At 46.8% G+C, this 23,332-nt stretch overlaps 1 protein-coding gene across 1 annotated transcript; it reads right to left on the reverse strand.

The window, feature by feature from the left end:
• Positions 1 to 21,007: 21,007 nt before the first annotated feature.
• LOC123169195 (tryptophan decarboxylase 1-like) lies at positions 21,008 to 22,885 on the reverse strand. The gene has a single exon (XM_044587040.1). The coding sequence runs from the start codon at positions 22,775 to 22,777 to the stop codon at positions 21,245 to 21,247; it is 1,533 nt and encodes a 510-aa protein (XP_044442975.1). The 5' UTR covers positions 22,778 to 22,885; the 3' UTR covers positions 21,008 to 21,244.
• Between the last annotated feature and the right edge of the window lie 447 nt (positions 22,886 to 23,332).

Consider the following 23,332-nt stretch of genomic DNA (forward strand, 5'->3'; position numbering starts at 1 on the left):
CCGATCATCACATGGTGTCTCGGCACGACGAACTTTGGCAACGGTGCATCCTCAGGGAGAACACTTTTATCTTGAAATTTAGTGAGAGATTATCTTATAATGCTACTGTCAATCAAAGCAAAATAAGATACATAAAGGATAAACATCACATGCAATCAATATAAGTGATATGATATGGCCATCATCATCTTGTGCTTGTGATCTCCATCTCCGAAGCACCGTCATGATCACCATCGTCACCGGCGTGACACCTTGATCTCCATCGTAGCATCGTTGTTGTGTCGCCAACTATTGCTTCTACGACTATCGCTACCGCTTAGTGATAAAGTAAAGCATTATAGGGCGATTGCATTGCATACAATAAAGCGACAACCATATGGCTCCTGCCAATTGCCGATAACTCGGTTACAAAACATGATCATTTCATACAATAAAATATAGCATCATGCCTTGACCATATCACATCACAACATGCCCTGCAAAAACAAGTTAGACGTCCTCTACTTTGTTGTTGCAAGTTTTACGTGGCTGCTACGGGCTGAGCAAGAACCGTTCTTACCTACGCATCAAAACCACAATGATAGTTCGTCAAGTTAGTGCTGTTTTAACCTTCTCAAGGACTGGGCGTAGCCACACTCGGTTCAACTAAAGTTGGAGAAACTGACACCCGCCAGCCACCTGTGTGCAAAGCACGTCGGTAGAACCAGTCTCGCGTAAGCATACGCGTAATGTCGGTCCGGGCCGCTTCATCCAACAATACCGCCGAACCAAAGTATGACATGCTGGTAAGCAGTATGAGTTGTATCGCTCACAACTCACTTGTGTTCTACTCGTGCATATAACATCTACGCATAAAACCAGGCTCGGATGCCACTGTTGGGGAACGTAGTAATTTCAAAAAATTCCTACGCACACACAGGATCATGATGATGCATAGAAACGAGAGGGGAGAGTGTGGTCCACGTACCCTCGTAGACGGAAAGCGGAAGCGTTTGCACAACGTGGTTGATGTAGTTGTACGTCTTCATGATCCGACCGATCCGAGTATCGAACGTACGGCACCTCCGAGTTTAGCACACGTTCAGCTCGATGACGTCCCTCGAACTCTGATCCAACCGAGCTTTGAGGGAGAGTTTCGTCAGCACGACGGCGTGGTGACGGTGATGATGATGCTACCGATGCAGGGCTTCGCCTAAGCACCGCTACGATATGATCGAGGTGGAATACGGTGGAGGGGGGCACCGCACACGGCTAAGAGATCAAGAGATCAATTGTTGTGTCTAGAGGTGCCCCTTGCCCCCGTATATAAAGGACCAGGGGGAGGGGCCGGCCGGCCAGGAGGAGGGCGCGCCGGGGAGGAGTCCTACTCCCACCGGGAGTAGGACTCCCTCTTTTCCTAGTTGGAGTAGGAGGGGGAAAGGAAGGGAAGGAGAGAGGGGGAAGGAAAGGGGGCACCGCCCCCCTCCTTGTCCAATTCGCACTAGAGGGGGAGGGGGCGCGCGGCCAGCCCTAGCCGCCCCTCCTCTTCTCCACTAAGGCCCATCTTTGGCCCATTAAACTCCCCGGGGGGTTCCGGTAACCCCCCGGTACTCCGGTATATGTTCGATACTCCCCGAAACCATTCGGTGTCCGAACATAGTCGTCCAATATATCGATCTTTATGTCTCGACCATTTCGAGACTCCTCGTCATGTCCGTGATCATATCTGGGACTCCGAACTACCTTCGGTACATCAAAACACAAAACTCATAATACCGATCGTCATCTAACTTTAAGCGTGCGGACCCTACGGGTTCGAGAACTATGTAGACATGACCAAGACACGTCTCCGGTCAATAACCAATAGCGGAGCCTGGATGATCATATTGGCTCCTACATATTCTATGAAGATCTTTATCGGTCAAACCGCATAACAACATACGTTGTTCCCTTTGTCATCGGTATGTTACTTGCCTGAGATTCGATCGTCGGTATCTCAATACCTAGTTCAATCTCGTTACCGGCAAGTCTCTTTACTCATTCCGTAATACATCATCTCGCAACTAACTCATTAGTCATAATGCTTGAAAGGCTTATAGTGATGTGCATTACCGAGAGGGCCTAGAGATACCTCTCCGACAATCGGAGTGACAAATCCTAATCTCGAAATACGCCAACCCAACAAGTACCTTCGGAGACACCTGTAGAGCACCTTTATAATCATCCAGTTACATTGTGACGTTTGGTAGCACACAAAGTGTTCCTCCGGTAAACGGGAGTTGCATAATCTCATAGTTATACGAACATGTATAAGTCATGAAGAAAGCAATAACAACATACTAAACGATCAAGTGCTAAGCTAACGGAATGGGTCAAGTCAATCACATTATTCTCCTAATAATGTGATCCCGTTAATCAAATGACAACTCATGTCCATGGCTAGGAAACTTAACCATCTTCAATTAATGAGCTAGTCAAGTAGAGGCATACTAGTGACACTATGGTTGTCTATGTATTCACACATGTATTATGTTTACGGTTAATACAATTCGAGCATGAATAATAAACATTTATCATGATATGAGGAAATAAATAATAACTTTATTATTGCCTCTAGGGCATATTTCCTTCAGCGGGGCGGCAGGCGAGCAGAAGCAGCAGCACGGGGCGCACAGGCGATGCGGGCGTGCGCGTGCCAAGGCGGGCAGAGCGACGGCAGTAGCATGCGGTTGCGAGGCCACTTACGGGCGCGCGGGCAGGGGTGCGCCGGCAGCGAGTAGCACCGGGTGCGACGTCGCGCTCGGAGGCGGCCGGAATTCGGGCTAGGCCGGGTCTGTCGAAGCAGGGCACGCGTTGGGTTCCTAGAGAGCCCAGGAACTCGACTGCGAGCTCGGACGCGAGCTCCGACTGCGGTGGCCATGGAAAACAAGGAAAAGGCGGCGGCGCGGGCACGACAACGACATGGCGAGCTACGACGCGAGAACGGCAACGAAAACAGAGGGGAAAGAAGGCGGTGCTCACGGTGAGCCTGCAGGTGAGCTTAGCGGGGTCGGGGAGGGCTCGGTGTGGCCGGAATCATCGACGGAGTCTGCCGGGGCCGAGGAGGAAGATGGTGGCGGGTGCAGGCGGCGGAGACGGCGATGGCGATGGCTCGAAGGGGCTTTCGCTCGTGTGCCTGGGGTAGATGACAAAGATGACGAGGCGGCGAGGGGCGACCGGTGGCCGCGAGGGCCACGAGGGCCATGGCGTCGGCGCCTCAGTGACGCGGCAGAGGATGAGCGGCGCATGGAGGAGGGGGGGGCGAGCTAGGGTTTGATCGAGGGAGGACCGGGGTCCTTATAGGCCGGGGAGGCACGGCGGATGGCTGCCACCGCGGCCTGGGCGCGCCATGGCCGTGGGATGGGCGCCACGACCCCCCTGCCCACCTGTAGCGAGAAGTGGGAGGGGTGGTGGGCTGGGCTCCTACTATTGCTAGAGCCCAGTCCACCAGTAGTTTAGGTCTTTTTCTTTAAAAAAATATCTTTCTTACTTTGCATTTTATTTGAGCTACTAAAAGAGTTTTGTTTAATACAAAACTTGGCACAAAATATAGCGCAACATTTTGGGTTGCTACAAAAAGTTCCGAAGCATTTGGGAGTGTCTAGCTATTTTTAGAAATTGAAAAGGCCAATTTTAAAAGCTGTTGGACGACTAAATAAATTCTAGGGGCACTTTGGGAATCCGAAAGAGGTTGGTTCTAACATGACAAGTATCTAGGGATTATTTTCCACACTTTGAACATTTTATTTTGCATGTTTGAGAAATTTGAATCTTGGGCATTAATTTGAATTTGAGTTTGAACAGATATTTGGATCAAGCAAGGATTAGCAACAGTAATGTGATGACATGGCACCATTAATGGAGGATTACTATAGCTTAATTATCCGGGCGTCACAATTCTCCTCCACTACAAGAAATCTCGTCCCGAGATTTAAGGGGTGAAGTAAGGGGGAAGGACTCGAGAAGGACGGAGCTCAACACAAGACATGTACCTAGGGGCTATCTTAGTGAATGTGGCATAGAGGCATCTATCGAGTTGAATTTTAAGAAAGTCATCGATAGCAAGATAAGAAGGTGCAATAAGAAGCTTCAACCGGGTAGGCAATCGTTTGTTGCCTGAAACAGAGGGTGAAAGGGGCTCAGAGCAATGGGAATAAGTATTGCGTCTGATACCAGAATAGATCACTAGGAAGGTGGCTCATGATTTACATACAAAGTCAAGCGCAAGGAATATTTCGGAGTCAAGGTTGTATAGGAGAGTCAGGTTTCGATCCTGTAGAACTATGGGTTATGGGCCCACCATGTGGGTTAAAAGCAGGAAGGCACTAACATTTTGCACAGTCATGATGGCAAGGTAGGTCAGAGTATAGCCTGTTAATTATGTTGGGAACAACGTTGGTACCAAGGGTGAGGGACGAAGAGAACCATTTTCCTGCTCGTAAGACGAGGCAGACCAATAGGCAAAGTTCTCATCCATCGGTGGCTACCAGAATGTCATCAACAATAGTAACAAGGTCTTACTGACGGAGCTTGTACATCGAGGTGTTTACATGAGCAAGGAATTATCTCTGCTCAGACAAGTTAGATTACAAGAAAGGTTAAACAAAACAATGGAAAGGAAAATGTGATTATCCGATCAAACAGACCAATGGCAAGGAAAATGTGTTTATACCTGGGTACCAAGAGTATATCTTTCCCAAGGAAAGGCATAGCATGATATACATGATAGGGCTCCAAGTATGAAACTAGTTAGACAAAGGGGCAAGGAATTTATGAGGTTTACCCATACAACGGTGTTTTGATAATTGATCAAGAAGATTTAGCATTCTGCTTCCAAGGTTCTTAATGATGTTCGGAGTACCACAACCATGCTTCGGGATAGCATTGACATGGTCATCAGGTAAAGGTCGGACCTTGGGAACACAAAGGATCCATCGGGAATTTCTAGAAAATCTCATGCAATTTTATCAAGGAAAAGACGAGGAGGTGGCCGATGGGTTCAGCAGCATCCATCGACATGTCACAAAGGATGTGGGGCGAAGGCCTAAAGTTGTCGATGATAACACAAATCATCGAGGGGCAAGGATGGTATTTCTCATCATGAATTTAACTAATATCCTGGAACAGCTTAGAATGTTGATGACGATCACGACACATTTGTCGAGAAATTTCATGAAGATGTAATCGATCGGCGATGACATCAAGTCAAAGGAATGATGAAGCGAAAAGTTATTGGAACCACGGGTACGACACAAATTCGAAAGCAAGCTTGCTATTCAAGGCGAAATGGTATGACGAGGAAGATCGACATAAGCTTAGCTCATCATCGAAAATTCTGTTTCGGGAAGAAGGACCAGGTAGCACAGTTAAAATTTAGCACGATATTGACATAGCCGGCCAGGCTAGGAATGACTTGAAGGATTTTAAACTCGTAAGCAATGAGAATTACTTAGAGTTATAGAATCGGAGTGCAGAATTGATTCACTTATCGATGTTCTCGAGTGACTAATAACTCAGAACCCCGGGGAAAATTGGAATCGGTGAGAAGCAATACTAGAAGAAGACTCACAGGAAGCAACACAGATGTTTGATATTCTCGAGATTCCAGAGGGTAATGCTCGAAGGTAGAGTAGAATAGATGCTTGACAGGTGAAACGATCTGCAGAAGACAAGTACTTTAACTTGTTTGAGAAATGGGATCAAAGAAGAACAATATGGCCAGAACCATGATTGCAAAAGATCAAATCCCAGAGACCGGATGATATTATACCAAGGAAGTTATTATTACAAGAAGCGTACATGATAGGATCTACATCGTGTCCATGGGCATGAACAAAAAGTTCAAGGTCGACTCCCACTCTTCAATGCATAACCTCTCATTCACTTCTCTCTTTCGATGGAGTTGTAATGTTGAAAGTTATCTAGCAAAACACCAAAAGAGTAAGACTCGTTAAAACTCTCGGGTTCAAACGGATTAGGGGAGACATAGGTTCAACCCATAGAGGCATCTTAGGAACCTATTCCACAACTTCAGAAGTAAACAACACAAGCTCGCAGAGCATGGTTGACAAAAGGAGAGGATACAATTTACCAAAGGCATTATGTATCTCGGAAAGGACTTCATGAGGTTCTTTGAATATGAAGGACACTGTCGGATGATAATGCAATAATGGATCCGACGATCCACAACGGAGTTGATGTGAGTATCGATATTCAATCAGAAGAAGAAATAATGCAGAGGCATTGGATTTTGGAAATATATGATAATTCCAAAGCTTAAATGCAAAGGAATTATGATTTCCAATTCGGGAAATTAGAAGCAGATGCTCTAATCAAAAGATAAGCAAGTTGAAAAGACATAGATCGACAATCATTCAAGGTTTGATTTGCCGAGAACCAGCTCATGTCCGGAGTGGAGTCTGAGCCAGAAGGATAAATAATTACTAGGGAATAACTAATGAGTGTGTGCATTCACGCACATGTCGAATCAATAGGACAAGAATGACAATATCAAAGGAGTTTAATGAATATTGTTAGACATATGGAATTAACCATAATGCAAGACGATAAGGAAGAACAGGAGCAATAGGCTACTGAGGATTATCGGAAGAACGAATAGTATTCCAAAGAATTTGTGAAACACATGAACAACTAGGGATGAACGGATCCCTGGTAAGTGTGAGGAATTATTCATACATGTATTCATGTGGAAAAGGAGCTGCAAGGCAGCAGGCACAAAGGATTCTCGAAATATTCGAAGTATTTCAGGGTATCTTGTAATAACAAGAACAATTGGAAATGAAGGTATGGACGACAAGTGTATGCAGCTATCCTTAGGGATTTATCGGTGATATGGAATTGCAACGGCGAAGGCACAAGGGTTTCGGGGAAACATCAGAGAGTATCTTCGAAATCTTCTGGTGCAGCAAGCGATCATCTCAAGTGAGGGGGGGGGGGGGTCTCCGGGAGAAAGTATTTACGAGAACCTAGAGTTAGAGTTAGCAAAACCATTTAACCTGAATAGAAGACAGATTAGAGCCCCAGAGTATAGATGAGGAGTAAAAGATCCTAATACCACCAAATGGCGTCATGGGCCCGTAAGCCACACAGCCATGTTAGTAAAACAGTTTTCCAAAGACTAGACTCAACTTCGGCCAAGGAGTTGGAAAGGGGGGTTCCTATAGGCAGTTGGCTCTGATACCAACTTGTGACGCCCTCGATTCAATCGTACACTAATCATACACGCAAATGTGTACGATCAAGATCAAGGACTCACGGGAAGATATCACAACACAACTCTAGACACAAATTAAAATAATAGAAGCTTTATATTACAAGCCAAGGGCCTTGAGGGCTCGAATACATAAGCTCGAAAACACAAGAGTCAGCGGAAGCAATAATATCTGAGTACAGACATAAGTTAGACAAGTTTGCCTTAAGAAGGCTAGCACAAAAGTAGCAACGATCGAAAAGGCAAGGCCTCCTGCCTGGGAGCCTCCTAACTACTCCTGGTCGTCGGCGGTCTCCACGTAGTAGTAGGCATCGACGGTGGCATCTGGCTCCTGGGCTCCGACATCTGGTTGCATCAACCGGAAAAAAGAAGAAAGGGGGAAAAGGGGGAGCAAAGCAACCGTGAGTACTCATCCAAAGTACTCGCAAGCAAGGATCTACACTACATATGCAACATTATCAAAGAGGGGTTGTATATGTGGACTGGACTGCAGAAATGCCAGAATAGAGAGAAGGCCTAGTCCTATCGAAGACTAGCATCTTCTGGAAACCACCATGTTGCAGCAACAGGAGGGAGTAGAGTAGCATAAAGTAAAGTAGTAGAAGTGTTATCAACCTCGGCTAGAGATCCCTTCTCGACTCCCCGCGAGAAAACAATCCCAGAGCCATACTATCCAATTCTCATCACAAGTATCCAGTTCTAGTTGTATCAATCGGGATACAACTCCAAGTGTCCGTTACCGTAGGAAAGGCTATCGATAGATGTTTTTTCCCTGCAGGGGTGCACCAACTTACCCACCACGCTCAATTAACTTCGGTCGGACACACTTTCCTGGGTCATGCCCGGCCTCGGCCGAACAATACGCCGCAACTCGACCTAGGCTTAATAGAGAGGTCAGCACGCCGGACTAAACCTATGCCCCCAGGGGTCATGGGCCATCGCCCCGGGAACTCCTGCACGTTGCGAGGGCGGCCGGTGAGCAGACCTAGCTACCTCCTTAAAAAGGCAGGTGCTTACCAGTCCAACCCGGCGTGCGCCGCTCAGTCGCTGACGTCTATTAAGCTTCGGCTGATGTATACGACGCAGAACGCCCATACTATGCTGTAACGCCCACGATGCTGCTATATCTCCCACGTGTCGAGGCACGACTTAGAGGCATAACCGCATAGTGGTTTTGTCGCAAGAAGGGTCATCTTCACACAATCCCATGTAATGAACAAGAATGAGATAAAGAGTTGGCTTACAATCGCCACTTCACACAATTCATAAATATAATTCATACATCATCCAAAATACAAACATATAGACCGACTACGGTCAAAATCTAGATGAAGATAAGATGACCCCAAATGCTAGATCCCCGATCGTCCCAACTGGGCTCCACTACTGATCATCAGGAAAAGACACATAGTAACGACCACGTTCCTCGTCGAACTCCCACTTGAGATCGACCCCATCATCTGCACTGGCATCGTCGGCACCTGCAACTGTTTTGGTCGAATCTGTGAGTCACGAGGACTCAGCAATCTCACACCCGCGAGATCAAGACTATTTAAGCTTATAGGAAAGGATGGTGTAATGAGGTGGAGCTGCAGCGGCAATAAGCATATATGGTGGCTAACATATGCAAGAGAGAGCGAGAAGAGAAGCAACGGAGCGGTCGTCATCTAGCAATGACCAAGAAGTGATCCTGAACTCCTACTTACGTCATACATAACTCAGACCGTGTTCACTTCCCGGACTCCGCCAAGAAGAGACCATCACGGCTACACACGCAGTTGATGCATTTTAATTGGGTCAAGTGACAAGTTCTCTACAACCGGACATTAACAAATTCCCATCTGCCTCATAACCGCGGGCACGACTTTCGAAAGATAATACCCTGCAGGGGTGTCCCAACTTAGCCCATCATAAACTCTCACGGTCAACGAAGGATAAACCTTCTCCCGGAAAGACCCGATCAGCCTCGGAATCCCGGTTTACAAGACATTTCGACAATGGTAAAACAAGACCAGCAAAGCCGCCCGAATGTGCCGACAAATCCCGATAGGAGCTGCACATATCTCGTTCTCAGGGCACAGCGGATGAGCAGTCCGTACAACTAAAACCAATCCTCGAGTTTCCCCAAGGTGGCGCTGCAAAGGGCTCTAGTTTGGACCAGCACTCAGAGGAACACTGGCCCGGGGGTTTAAAATAAAGATGACCCTCGGGCTCTAGAAAACCCGGGGGAAAAAGGCTTAGGTGGCAAATGATAAAACCAAGATTGGGCCTTGCTGGAGGAGTTTTATTCAAGGCGAACTGTCAAGGGGGGTCCCATAAATCACCCGACCGCGTAAGGAACGCAAACTCAAGGAACATAATCCCGGTATCTCAGAAACTAGGGCGGCAAGCGTGGAACAAAACACCAGGCATAAGGCCGAGCCTTCCACCCTTTACCAAATATATATAGATGCATTAATTAAAAAAAGAGATATTGTGATACCCAACATATCCATGTTCCAACATGGAACAAACTTCAACTTCATCTGCAACTAGCAACGCTATAAGAAGGGCTGAGCAAAAGCGGTAACTTAGCCAAACAACGGTTTGCTAGGAAAGGATGGTTAGAGGCTGACATGGCAAAATGGGAGACATGATATGGCAAGTGATAGGTAGTGCAGCATGGCAATAGAACGAACAACTAGCATAGCAAAGATAGAAGTGATTTCGAGGGGTGATCATCTTGCCTGCAAGGTTCTCAGAGTTGTCGAAAGCTTGATCCTCGTAAGCGTACTCAACAGGTTCCTCGTTCACGAACTCGTCTCCCGGCTCTACCCAAGACAAGAACACAAACAAACGGAACCACAATCAACCACGAGAAATGCACAAGCAACATGATGCAAAACAGGTATGATATGCAAGATATGATATGCGATGCATATGCGTGCTCCGGAAGGAAAATGATGAACAATACAGTAACTTGGCAAACCAAGCATGCCACTGGAAATATGAGATGATTTTGGTCGAAATCGATATAAAGATCACCGGAAACGGATGCACGGTTTGCAAATGGCAAGCAAAACAAGAATGACACGAATCTGCGATTAACAGCACGATAGCACTTAAAATGCAATAAGCAACAATGCTACAACACTCCAACATAGCAACAAAGCATATGACCGTAATCTACAGGAGATGCTTGACAAAAGATGAACACTGAGCTACGGCTAGTTCACAACATATCAAGCTCAAACAAACATGACAAAAGTGCAAAAGATAACAGGTTCACAGACTTGGTGAAAAACTGGACATGGCAGAAAACAGCATCAGGTAGCAATGTTCAGAGCATGAAATCAACATGCTACAGGAACTTAACATAGCAAAACAAGGCATGACAGTATTCTACTAAATGCATATGACAAAAGTCTCTTACTGACCATAAACCAAAAAGGACCAGAAGATATGATGGCAAGCATGTAAACATAGCAAGTTTCGTTATCAGGTTTCAGACTTAGCAGAAAACAGAGCATGGCAGAAATAATAATATGAAGGCCTCTTTGTGAGCTTGATGCACTCACTACAGAGAAATGCATGACAAAACAAGCACACCTACACAAAGATGGCATGTTTATGAAGCTATCCATGGCAAGAACACAAGCATAGCATGTATGGATCAACTACAATAAGCTTGGCAAAATTGCATATCATGTTAAGAATCTGCCAGAAATATTTTATAGCAAAAGTAGAGCAAGATTAAGTCATGCTATAGCACTCCATAATTGCAAACAAGGGCAGGAATGGATCAATTACAACTATAGCTACAAAACATCCTTAGTGAACATCTCCAAAATATGCATGGATCTCTCTGTAGCATCAAGTTTACATGGCAACAAAATAACAGCAGACAAGGACAGAGAAATCACTAAGTCCCTGAAATCAGAAACATTACGGAGCCTACTTTGCATGCTTGTGCTAGTCACCACAGAGATCACAAAAATACATGGCATATACCACTGGATAGATGGCATGGCACACAACAAAACACATGTAGAGCTCATGCCCATAAGATGCACAGATTTAAAGATACAAAAATGACAAATCTCCAAGTTCTGATGAGAACCGGCAGATAACAGCAACTAGCCCTCTTGCAACAGAGATTTGGGAATCAAGATGGCCTCTAATGAACATGGTGCAATTGAACAAAATGAAGAGCATCATGAGATGAACAAATTGACATATTACACGCGCGAATCGGAGCTACATGCAAGGAGTTATGCACTGAGGAACATGGGTACATATCATCAAAAACAAAAGACTTGGGGAAAAAAAAGGGGGTCGGGGGAAAAGTCAACCCGTGTACTGTTCCAGATCGGATCGAGGCTGGGGCGTCGGCGCGGCTCGCCGGTAGTGGAAGGCGTCGCCGGAGGAGAGGAAGGAGAGGCCGGAGGCGCCGGACGCCCGGGCCCGCGCGCCCGCGTCCTCCGGCCGCCCTCCAAAAGCAGAAGCAGCAGCAGCAGCACGGGGCGCACAGGCGATGCGGGCGCGCGCGTGCCAAGGCGGGCAGAGCGACGACAACAGCATGCGGTTGCGAGGCCACGTACGGGCGCGCGGGCAGGGGTGCGCCGGCAGCGAGTAGCACCGGGTGCGGCGTCGCACGCGGAGGCGGCCGGAATTCGGGCTAGGCCGGGTCTGTCGAAGCAGGGCACGCGTTGGGTTCCTAGAGAGCCCAGGAACTCGACTGCGAGCTCGGACGCGAGCTCCGACTGCGGTGGCCATGGAAAACAAGGAATAGGCAGCGACGCGGGCACAACAACGGCATGGCGAGCTACGACACGAGAACGGCAACGAAAACAGAGGGGAAAGAAGGCGGTGCTCACGGTGAGCCTGCATGTGTGCTTAGCGGGGTCGGGGAGGGCTCGGTGTGGCCGGAATCATCGACGGAGTCCGCCGGGGCCGAGGAGGAAGACGGTGGCGGGTGCAGGCGGCGGAGACGACGATGGCGATGGCTCGAAGGGGCTTTCGCTCGTGTGGCTGGGTGTAGATGACGAGGCGGCGAGGGGCGGCCAGTGGCCGCGAGGGCCACGAGGGCCATGGCATCGACGCCTCAATGACGCGGGCAGAGGATGAGCGGCGCGTGGTGGAGGGGGGCGAGCTAGGGTTTGACCGAGGGAGGACCGGGGTCCTTATAGGCCGAGGAGGCACGGCGGATGGCTGCCACCGCGGCCTGGGCGCGCCATGGCCGTGGGATGGGCGCCACGACCCCCCTGCCTCCCTGTAGCGAGAGGTGGGAGGGGAGGTGGGCTGGGCTCCCACTGTTGCTAGAGCCCAGTCCACCAGTAGTTTAGGTCTTTTTCCTTAAAAAAATATCTTTCTTACTTTGCGTTTTATTTGAGCTACTAAAAGAGTTTTGTTTAATACAAAACTTGGCACAAAATATAGCGCAACATTCTGGGTTGCTACAAAAAGTTCCGAAGCATTTGGGAGTGTCCAGCTATTTTTAGAAATTGAAAAGGCCAATTTTAAATTCCAGGGGCGCTTTGGGAATCCGAAAGAGGTTGGTTCTAACATGACAAATATCCAGGGATTATTTTCCACACTTTAAACATTTTATTTTGCATGTTTGAGAAATTTGAATCTTGGGCATTAATTTGAATTTTAGTTTGAACAAAGATTTGGATCAAGCAAGGATTAGCAACAGTAATGTGATGACATGGCACCATTAATGGAGGATTACTGTAGCTTAATTATTCGGGCGTCACACCCGACCCCACATAAATTCCTCCCCATCCGCTTGCCGAACCAAACCCTAACCACTTCACTCCCCTTCTGCCACCCAAGCTCCTCTTCGGCCTTCTCCGGCATGGCGGGAAGCGGATCCGAATCCCTCACCTCCAGATCCGTCGACCCCGAGCTCATCCCGCGCGGCCCCGAGGAGGAGATGGACGTCCGGCTTGCGCTTCGCCGCGCCCGGGAGGAGGCTTGTGGACGGCTGCTCGGACTTCATCTGTCGGGAATCCATTGTGTCCGCCCAAATGGGGCATGGATCCGGCGCTACTCCGACCATAGCTGCCTCGCCGGAGGCCGTGCGGTCCGTTTGGCGCCCGAATGCGCTGGCGGACTCGCAACCCCTCCGGTGGCGCGTCGAGCATAGGGACGCACCATGGGCCTCGTCTGACGAGGCCATGGCACGGCGTGCCCGGTGTGCAAGGCACCGGGCGCAGGAGGCGGCGGACGTCGGCGAAGCGGAGTCGCATTCTCCGGCGCCCCGTATGGTGCATCAGTCCGGACGCCACAACCACATCATGGTGGACGTTCGACGACTCGTCCCCAGACGGATTCATCATCGATCTGACGTCCACTGGCACCGTTCGGGTTCCGGTCTCCGACAAGGAAGAGTAGGGCATGGGAGACGGCGGGGCCTTGAGTCCCGTGAGCCAGCTCGTGTCCCATGCCCTACCCTACCTTGCCGGCGACCGGACCAACACTCTGAGAAGCACAGCCGGTCGCCGGACATGGCCGGGCGAGCGGGGAGTGGAACCCGGCGAGCTCCGCGTAGATTAGATTTCACGTTACATGTAATAATATGAAATTGAGGTTTCTAATTTGAGGTATCCGGATGTGGAATATGTTTTTTTAAAAGGTGACCAGTTATTGTCCGCCGTCCACGGGCGTTTAAAAGGGTCGGATTTGCCAAATCCGGACGTAAATACTCTTACTCCTTCCCATGCATCATTTCCACCCGCGTGAGCTGGGTTGTCTGTTCTTGGGTAAATCGGATGCCTCGCGTTGACTGCTACGGATTAATATCAAGATCCCAAATGAATTAGGAATTAGTACATGGCTGGGCGGTTGTACTAGATGACTGGGTAGAGGCGTGACGTGCTCGTTGTTGCTTAGGTCGTTGTTCTATTTCGCTAATAAAAGGTTGTTCTTTTAGTGAATTTTTCGTGTGTTTGTTTTTTATAAAACAAAAGCATGGTGTAGTAAATAAGTAGTCCATCCGTTCCTTAATATTTGACTTTTTAGAGATTTTAAATTGACTATCACATACGAATTTTGGTAAGTAAATTAAAGGGAAATTAGTAAATAAATTAAGGTGATTAATTATCATACGGGAAAGGTTGGATGAAGGTGTGGTGGAAAAAAAGTCAAACATAAAACCTTATATTCTCTTTAAGTTTTATATAGGCAATTGCCCGTGCGGTGCACAAATATTTTGGTGGTTCCACACTAATTGTGCAAACATAGTCCGCCTGCATACATCAAGCTTTTCAGGAAAATATAGTAGTCTTTCAAAAAAATTTATAAGTCAGTCTTCTTCGTCCACACGCTATCTCTGTCTCTCCCACCCAAACATGCTAGCGTCGTTGATAGAGCATCTGAAACCCGCATGAAAGAACACAAAATGCAATCTACACAAAATCAATGATGTAAACTAACGTAAAATTATGATTGCCACAAGAAAATCACTCTAGTAATAACTTAAATGGAATAATGTAACGACCCTAAACCGTTGAAATGCAAAGTGCAAGTTAAAACTGCCTCAAACACTTACTTCTTTACATGAACATTATTTGTATGGATTGCAAAAGAAATACGTATTGTTTTAGAAAATGGTCTATTGGCAACTACTACAAAACTTCAATCATCTTTACTCCACCATAAATCTTACACGCAACTAATCATGTAGGACACAAAATTTTACTCCAGGATAAAATTTGTGCGCAGACACAAAAAAAATCACATGTGAGTGCAAATCTTGGGAGGAGTCTAGCTGCATGAAGAAGTACCAGCCTGCAGACAAGAGCAAAGGTAGTCTAAATTCTCAGGTACCAGGAAATCAAACCAGAAAACCGACTCAATCAATTTATGTACTGGATCATATGCCAACACATTTCCATAGATCCCTGTTAAATACTGGTGCCATCATCTCCACAAACCGGGAAAAAAATTCTACGAGACCTGGTCTTTTTTACGCCGTCCAAGGAATGCCACGTCTCAACACGAATCACGAAGCACCCTGGGTCTTGGGTCTTCTTCCTTTGACAACGACTTCGTTCTTTTTCCCTGATGGAATCATCTTCCAGTTTATTGCTTGGTCAGTACTCAGTAGTTAGTAGTATCCTTCACGGGTAATGGCCCGACACCCCGTCTCACACAGCTCCATCCTCCCCTCAGATCTAGAAGTACTTCAATCCCCAAAGCTCTTAGCTCGTTATATCATGGCCCTCATGGATCCTTTCCTCTCACGAAACTCCTCAGCTAAAAATCAAAAATTAGTCTGTTTGTCTACGTACTTGTTTAAATCAATTTGACAGATCAACAATTAAATGGTCTTATCTGAAGCAGTTTAATTGATCGATCTGCACATGTGCTTGTGATTAATTAGTAGCTCTGATAAGATAATACAGACATACAGCAGGCCACAGAGGAAAGCAGCATGCGCAGGAAGGCCTTCCCTCCGCCGGCATGGGGGCTCAGCTTCTACATGCGTTAGTGGAGAACATGGCAGCCGTAATTTTGACAAGGATGAGAAGCGGCCGGCTACAGACTTATTTTCCAAACCCACAAACCCGTGTGAGTTGCAACCTCCATAAACAGATCGAATGGCCTTGTTGTTCACTGAGGAGGAGAGTAGCAGTAGCTATACCTGGTGCGGCACTGCGGCTCTGTGGATTGTTCGAGTCCTCATCGGCGTCGACCACATCCGAAGCCTAGACGGCCACGTGTTTATGAAGCCCGTGTACACCATCCTGCTCACACCGCTGGCGCGGCGAGCTCGGCGATTGGGGAGAGGAGGACTCGGCCACGAGGCGGTAGAGGAACGGGAAGACATCGCCGCTGGCGGCGGAGATGTGGTCCACCTAGCCCTCCATCGATTTTCTCCCCTGGACCTTGCTTGCTTGGGACCTGGGACTGGGAGCTGAAGCCCAGAGGACTGAGACAAAGAAATAAGCGGAGGCCGCGGCATGGCGGGTCAAGAAGCGGAGATGCAGTAACAACGTGCGACGGCTATGCAGATGTTGATTGCGCGGCAGATATTGATTTCGACCAGCCAAATCTGCCTCCCCCGCTACCTCGATCAGCCGCGCCGCCTTCATACGTCGCCGCCGCCGCACGCCGTTCCAGGAGAGAGGATCAAGGAGAGAAATTATGCAGGCTTAGAAGAGAGAAGAAACTGGTACCTCGCTTCCACCGTCCGCCGATGCTCGCCACTTGATTTCTCACGCCGCCACAGAAGAAGAGACGAGATGGCGGACGGAATAGGGTTTCTTCGGTGTACTCATTGTGCCCATCTGAGCGGTGCTCCTGGAGATGCTCCGTATCATGGCATCGTCTCCAGCTCTCCCATCAAAGGAGAAATTTCCGCTGGCGTCCAAGGGCGCGGGGTACAGGATAGATCACCGTCCATGATTGACGTGAATTGAGATTGATTACCAAAGAAAGGGATTAATTACCATACAGAAATTGATTGTTTTGCCAAATATGGACCGAAAGAAAAACTGATCGAGGGGTGAGGGATAGCGAACGGAAAGGGATGGACGAAGAGTGTTGAACGTAAGACGGGCGGAACCTTACGGTTCTTTTAGGTAGTATATAGAAGTATATAGATATAGATATAGATATATAGATATATAGATAGAAGTAGATAGATAGAAAGAGAAGAGATTAGTGTCGCGACGCACAGAGAGGCAGCCTGACTGGGCCGGCCCATCGAGCTGTACCGCGTGAGAAAAAGGGGAAAGCAAAAAATGAGCCAGGCGCGATGCTAGGAATCAAACTGACGACCAACGATTGCAACTGCGTGCTCATTGCCACTCCATATGACTAGAGTTTTATGTAGTATAACATCGCGTATCTAAAAGAACTTAGGACGACCGTACAACCAGACAAATCTACTGTAACGAGCCGGAATTAGTTACTGCAGCGAATCTTAGAAGCAAAGTGGATATTTTGAAAAAAGTGCGGATATTTTTTCAATTTCTGGAAAAAAATTCGTAGACAGGAAACATTTTTTGCATATGCCCAAATTTTTTAAAATCGCAGAAAGTGTTTTTGAAAAACGTAAATCATTGTTTGTAACTTGTGAACATATTACAAAATTCCGAACATATTCTTAAAGCACGAATTTTTTTAAAATTTTGAAAAAATATTTAAAAAAGGGAACATTTCATGAAATTCTAAGAAATTTTTTGAAAACATGAACATTTTTGAATTTCTGAACAAAAAATAAAAAATAGAACATTTAAAGAAATATCTAACAAAAATTTGATACCGCAAACATTTCTTGAAATTCTTGAACACTTTCTGAAACACGAACATTTTTTGCATTTTAGACAAAATTTTGCAACTACGAACATTTTTTAAATTTGTGATTTTTTTTTAAAAACGTAAAATTTCATGAAATGTCTAAAAAAATGAAACCTCAATAATTTTTAAAAATTATTGAACATTTTTTGCATTTCAGACCGAATTTTACAACTGCGAACATGTTTTTTCAGTTTCAGAAGTTTCTTCAAATTATGATCATTTTAAAAATTTGTGACAAATTTCGAAATATGGGAACATTTTTTTTAAATTCCTGTTTGTGTTTTGAAACTCAACCATTTTTTGAATTTGTGAACATATTTTAAAAAGAGGAAATTTTAGAAAAATCTGTCAAAAAATTGAACTCCAAAAAATACAAAGTTCACAAATAATGCGAATAAATTTTGAAACAACAAACAATTTTTTTGAATATGTGAACTATTTTAGAAACAGGAACATATTTTGAAAATTTCTGAACAAAATGTTGCAAACGTGAACATTTTTTGAATCTGTGATTATTTTTTGAAAACACGAACAACCTTTTGGAAAAGACGAACAACTTTTTTGAAAATCACGAACAAATGTGGAAACACCGAACAAATTTTGTACATTTTTTGAAAAGAACGAAAGTTCTTTTTGAAACCTGAAAAAAAATCCGAGCAAAGTATTGAATATATTGATTTTTTCTTTGAAATTGCGATTTTTCTAAAACAAAAATAAAAGAAAGAAAGAAACAGAAAAACCAAAGGGAAAAAAGGAACATATAATAGTCGCCCTCTTGTACATATAAGACACTAGCGTTGTTGAGCTCAAGTGGCTAGCAACGTACCTCGACGAGAAGGAGGACTGATGTTCGATTCATAGCTCGCAGAATGTGGCGAATAGGGTTTTCCAGTACCGACGACCTGGACCACATCCAGCCGTGTGTCATCGTCCAGCCCTACCTGGGCTGGGCCTTCGATGGGCCAGCATCCGTGGGCCACACGCCTGACGCACGTGCTGCGCTACTCGGATCAAGCAACTCCTTCCGTAAATCCGCGTGCGGCCGCTACTTCTGATCTCGCCGAGTGCTTGACCAGAACACGCCGTCGACAGCTTTTTTACTCATTGACTTCGCTCTTTCGATTGCTATTCAAAAAACTGTCGACTCTTCGGATCTGTCCACGTCTGCACACATCGCTCTACGACGACCGCTTCATACGAATGATGATGATCCATGCCGAGCACTTTTATCCTCTAGGTCAACTCCTCCACGGCCTCCGAACAATCTAGCTCTGATACCACTGGTTAGAATTAATCCGAGGCACTCCGTCGATCATCCGAGGACCAATCAATTACACGCGGCATGACACCGAGATTTGTTAACGATATTCATCGATATGACTACATCCTCGGGGCCTGACTATGGGCGCTCCTCCCCGTGACACCGTCACAGTACCGCACCCCGGCCGCCCAGGTGCCGGCACACGCCACCGGCTCCCCCTTGCGCGCATGTGCTATTATGTTGGCATATGTTACATCATGTGTCTACCCCGCATTATATGAGAGGCCTAGCATTCAAGTGTCATACTAGGACACGACTCCATACTCTGTAAACACAATACAACTCAGAGTCCAACTGTAACCTATTTTGTACACAATATTTGACACAACTCTAAGAGCATGGTTAATAGTATAGCCAACTGTTGGCTATAAGAAAGTGCCATATCATCTATAGCCAACCTTATAGTCAACATGTATAACAATTAGCTATAAGTATGTGCTACTTTATTAAAACATGGCCCATCTTTCACTCTCACATAGTGCCTAGGAGCACGTGCTCCAGCTGGCTCTTGCATGAGAGCCCGCTTACATTCTCTCTCCTATCCTCTCTCCTCCAACTAAGCATAGAAATATTACTTTATTCCTTATAGTCTGCTGACAGTACCTTTATTGTACTTGCTCTAACACTTATCTCTCTCTGCGCATGCATGATCACCTTCTCCTCTCTCTCCTCCTAACCAGACACCACACCACAATATCTCACCACATGCAAGGTCCCTACCTATTTTTTCTTCCCAAACCGGATACTTTGTGATTAGCGTTGGATTACTCACTTTGGCCCTGTTTGGATACTCTAACTCAGTTAGATGTTAGAGTTAGATTCTAACCCTGAACTAACTCTAGCCAAAGAGGTGTTTGGATGGTAGGGTTAGATGGAGCGCGGATATGGCGAGGCACCTTCACGGGCGGTGCGAGAGGGAGGGAGGAAGAGGACGAGAAGCTTCGAGGAAGTGGGGAGGGATCTGCTGCGGGAAGAGCGAGAGAAAATGTGTTTTTTATGGTCCCGAGAAGAACTAACCCAAATAAGCACCTCTTGGATGGGTTAGATTTTTCAGATGGATTAGATGCATCTAACTCAAATTAACCCTCATGTTTGGATTTTTTTGGGTTAGTTGAGTCCAAACTAACCCAAACTAACTCTAACCATGGATCCAAACAGGGCCTTTGACATCATGTCCACGGACCACGTCTAGACATACAAACAGACATATGCCGAACACTTATGCGGGTCAGCGTTGGAGATGCCCTTAGGCCACAAGTCGTACCGACAGATAATAGCTCCTGCATGGATCTCCTGTATAGTTTCAGTTGGGTGGCGGATGCGGGACCGGCTGCCGGTACTGATCAAATCATTCAGTACAGTCACTTAACTGCAGTACTATCTGCTGTACTCCCTCGTGTTTTGCTTTGATTGAGTCAGGACTTTAAGAAGACTACTGTAGTACTTCCACTTGTATTCCTGTTTCGCTTTGGTTGAGTCAGAACCGTAATTAAACTTCGTTCCTACTCAGACATGATATCACCTGTCGATCGTTCCTCCATTTATATCGATCACTGAATTATGTACGTCCGTGTCAAAACTCTGCCCCCGTGTCTTTCCTGCGTTAGTGCTGCGGTGCAAGCACCATTAATTCAGATGTGCAAGTGTATGGTCGACCTGGACTCTGAAGATGGAATTGTATGGCCGATACTCTATATAGGACCAATTTAATGGGAAGTTGGGAACACACGGCGTCCAGGCTTCGGTCTGGCATCTTGAAACTTACTTCCTCCGTTTTAAAATAGATGACTTAACTTTATACTAACTATAATACTGCAGCGTATATTTATTGATTGATCGCGATGCGTGGGCATGCATTCGTCACTCGCTATTGGAATACAGTCGCAAATACTCCCTCTGTTTCTTTTTAGTCTGCATATAAAGTTTGGTCAAAGTCAAGCTTTATAAAATTTGACTAACTTTATATTAAAAAATATCAACATTCACAATATGAAATCAATATTACTAGATGCGTCATGAAATGAATTTTCATACTTTATAGTTTTAGTATTGTAGATGTTCATATTTTTTGATATAAATTTGGTCTAACTTTGTGTAGTTTGATTTTGACCAAATCTTATACGCGAAGTAAAAAGAAACGGAGGGTGTACAGTAACTCGTGTCCATTCAATATAAGCACTTTTACATTGTATCATCAACTTTTTTGGTAACGGCTTGCTATATATATACCCTCAGTCGGTATAGATCACAAAACCGAATAAGAACCACATGTACAAATAAATAATAATCAGAATCAAAAAAGATAAATTTAAAGGAACAATCAGACCCAAAATATAGGGATTTGTGTAGCTCCTGGAACTTTCTGTGTCAATAGGTCCATCCACTTAATCCATGATACTGCTCGTAGTCTTCTTGATGAGGTCCCAAGCACTTCTTATATGTCTCTCCTCCTGCAGTGACGACCCAACGGCAAATCGAAGAACGAACTTGTCACCAACCACCGTGTGTGCAAGATAAGCCTTCCCAGTCTTGTTCAGATTATCCATTAGCACACGGTTGGCCTCATTGGCATCCTCCTCCGTCATGGCTCCACTTGCCTTGATTCTAAAGCACACAAGAGCAAAGTTCCTCGGTACGACCACCTCGAACCTCTCGTCGGCACGGACGAAATCTTCAAACATCTTGGCCATGGCGACATCACTACGGATGTGCTCTTGGAGCTTTGCGGTACCATAGGTTCGCATGACCATCCAAAGCTTGAGCCCACGAAAGCGCCGACCAACGCCGACCTGCATGTCTTTAAGATCAGTGACCTCACCGGAATCGGTAGCGTCGTTCTTGAGGTACTCCGGGTTGGTCTCCAACGAGTCGCTTAGTCGGTGAGCATCACGGACATAGAGACAGGTGCAATCGAGACACGTGAGAAGCCATTTGTGTGGGCTCATGCTGATGGAGTCCACGCGCTCGACGCCGTCGAGATGGTGGCGGAACTCCGGACAGATACACGCGCTGCCAGCATAGGCAGCATCGACGTGGACCCATGCATTGAACATGGCTGCAACGTCGGCAACGGCTCCTACCGGGTCGACGGCGTTGGAAGATGTGGTGCCCACTGTGGCGCAGACATATGTTGGCACGAGACCAGCATTGGCATCAGCTTGCATTACCTCGAGAAGCTTGGCCGGGTCGAGCCCGTAGTTAGTTTCCGGCCCGGTGGGGATGGAGCGGATATTGGCGGGGTCGAAGCCTGCGAGGCGGCATGCCTTGAAGAACGTGGAGTGGGTTTGGTCGGCAGCGTACACAACTAAGCGTGAGATGTTGGATACACCGACAGAGCCGCTCCGACGCAGTGCTGCGTCACGGGCGGCAACTAGCGTGACGAGCATTGCCTCGCTCGTTGTTCCAAGGATGACCCCACCACCGGTTCCACGGCCAGTGCTTGTGCGGTTCATGAAGGTGGTAGGTAGGCGCAGGAGTTGCGCAAGCCAGTCGAGAGCAAGAACCTCCATCTCAGTGGCTGCGGGCGAGGCCTGCCACGTGAACCCGACGGTGTTCATGGCAGAGGCGATGAGGTCCCCAGCGATGGCAGCGGCGCTGTTGGTGGAGGGGAAGAAGGCGAAGAAGTTGGGGCTAGCCCAGTGTGTCATGCCGGGAACGACGGAGGTCCTGAGCTCCTTCATGGTGACATCGAACGGCGCAGAGTAAGTCGGCGGCGACGCGCTGAGCTCATCTTGCAGGTATCCCGGCTTCACGTTAGGAAGAACGGGCATGGACTCGATGTTGGTGTAGTAGTCAGAGATGAAGTCGACGGCTTTGTGGAGGTATGCGCGAACATCTTCGGGGTTGAGCGGCTCAAACGCGGCCTTGTCGCTGGGCAAGGCGGAGAAGGACATTGGGTTGGTGTCCAAGCTGCCCATTTTTGTAGGAGGTGTGAGGCTTGGCTTAATGAAGTGGAGCTAGCTCGATTTGCTGCCGGAGAGCAAGAAGAATAAGAGGAGAGCTAGAAGTAGATTAGCTAGCTTGCTTTGCTGCTTGGTTTAGTGAATGGAGTTCTTCATTGGTGCGGGGTATATATAGGTGGATGCGGCCATGCGGGAAGCGGCGTGGCGGTTTGGGCGTTGGATGAGTCGTGAGTCCTGGTCGCGCGCGCTTACGTACGCTGCTAGGAAAGTGCATGGGTAGGTAGAGATCCGAGCTCGAGCTCGAGCGTGCGCGACACAAAGGTAGATGGTCAACACGTCCGTCCGTTCAATTCGGATACAGATGCACCAGCACCCAGTCGCACCCGTGGTGCGAACGCTAATTGGCCACCATCCGGCTGTTTAAGCTATATATAATTATTATTTTTGCGTGGGGACTAGCTATGCATGCATGGATCGTTTTCGTAAATGAAAAATAAAATCGTTTCTTGTTCATATTATGCTACACGGCAATGCTACACTTGCTCAAGGATAGTTTTTTTTTCAGAAATA

This window comes from Triticum aestivum, chromosome 7D (assembly GCF_018294505.1).
Source record: "Triticum aestivum cultivar Chinese Spring chromosome 7D, IWGSC CS RefSeq v2.1, whole genome shotgun sequence".
NCBI classification, from domain to species: domain Eukaryota; kingdom Viridiplantae; phylum Streptophyta; class Magnoliopsida; order Poales; family Poaceae; genus Triticum; species Triticum aestivum.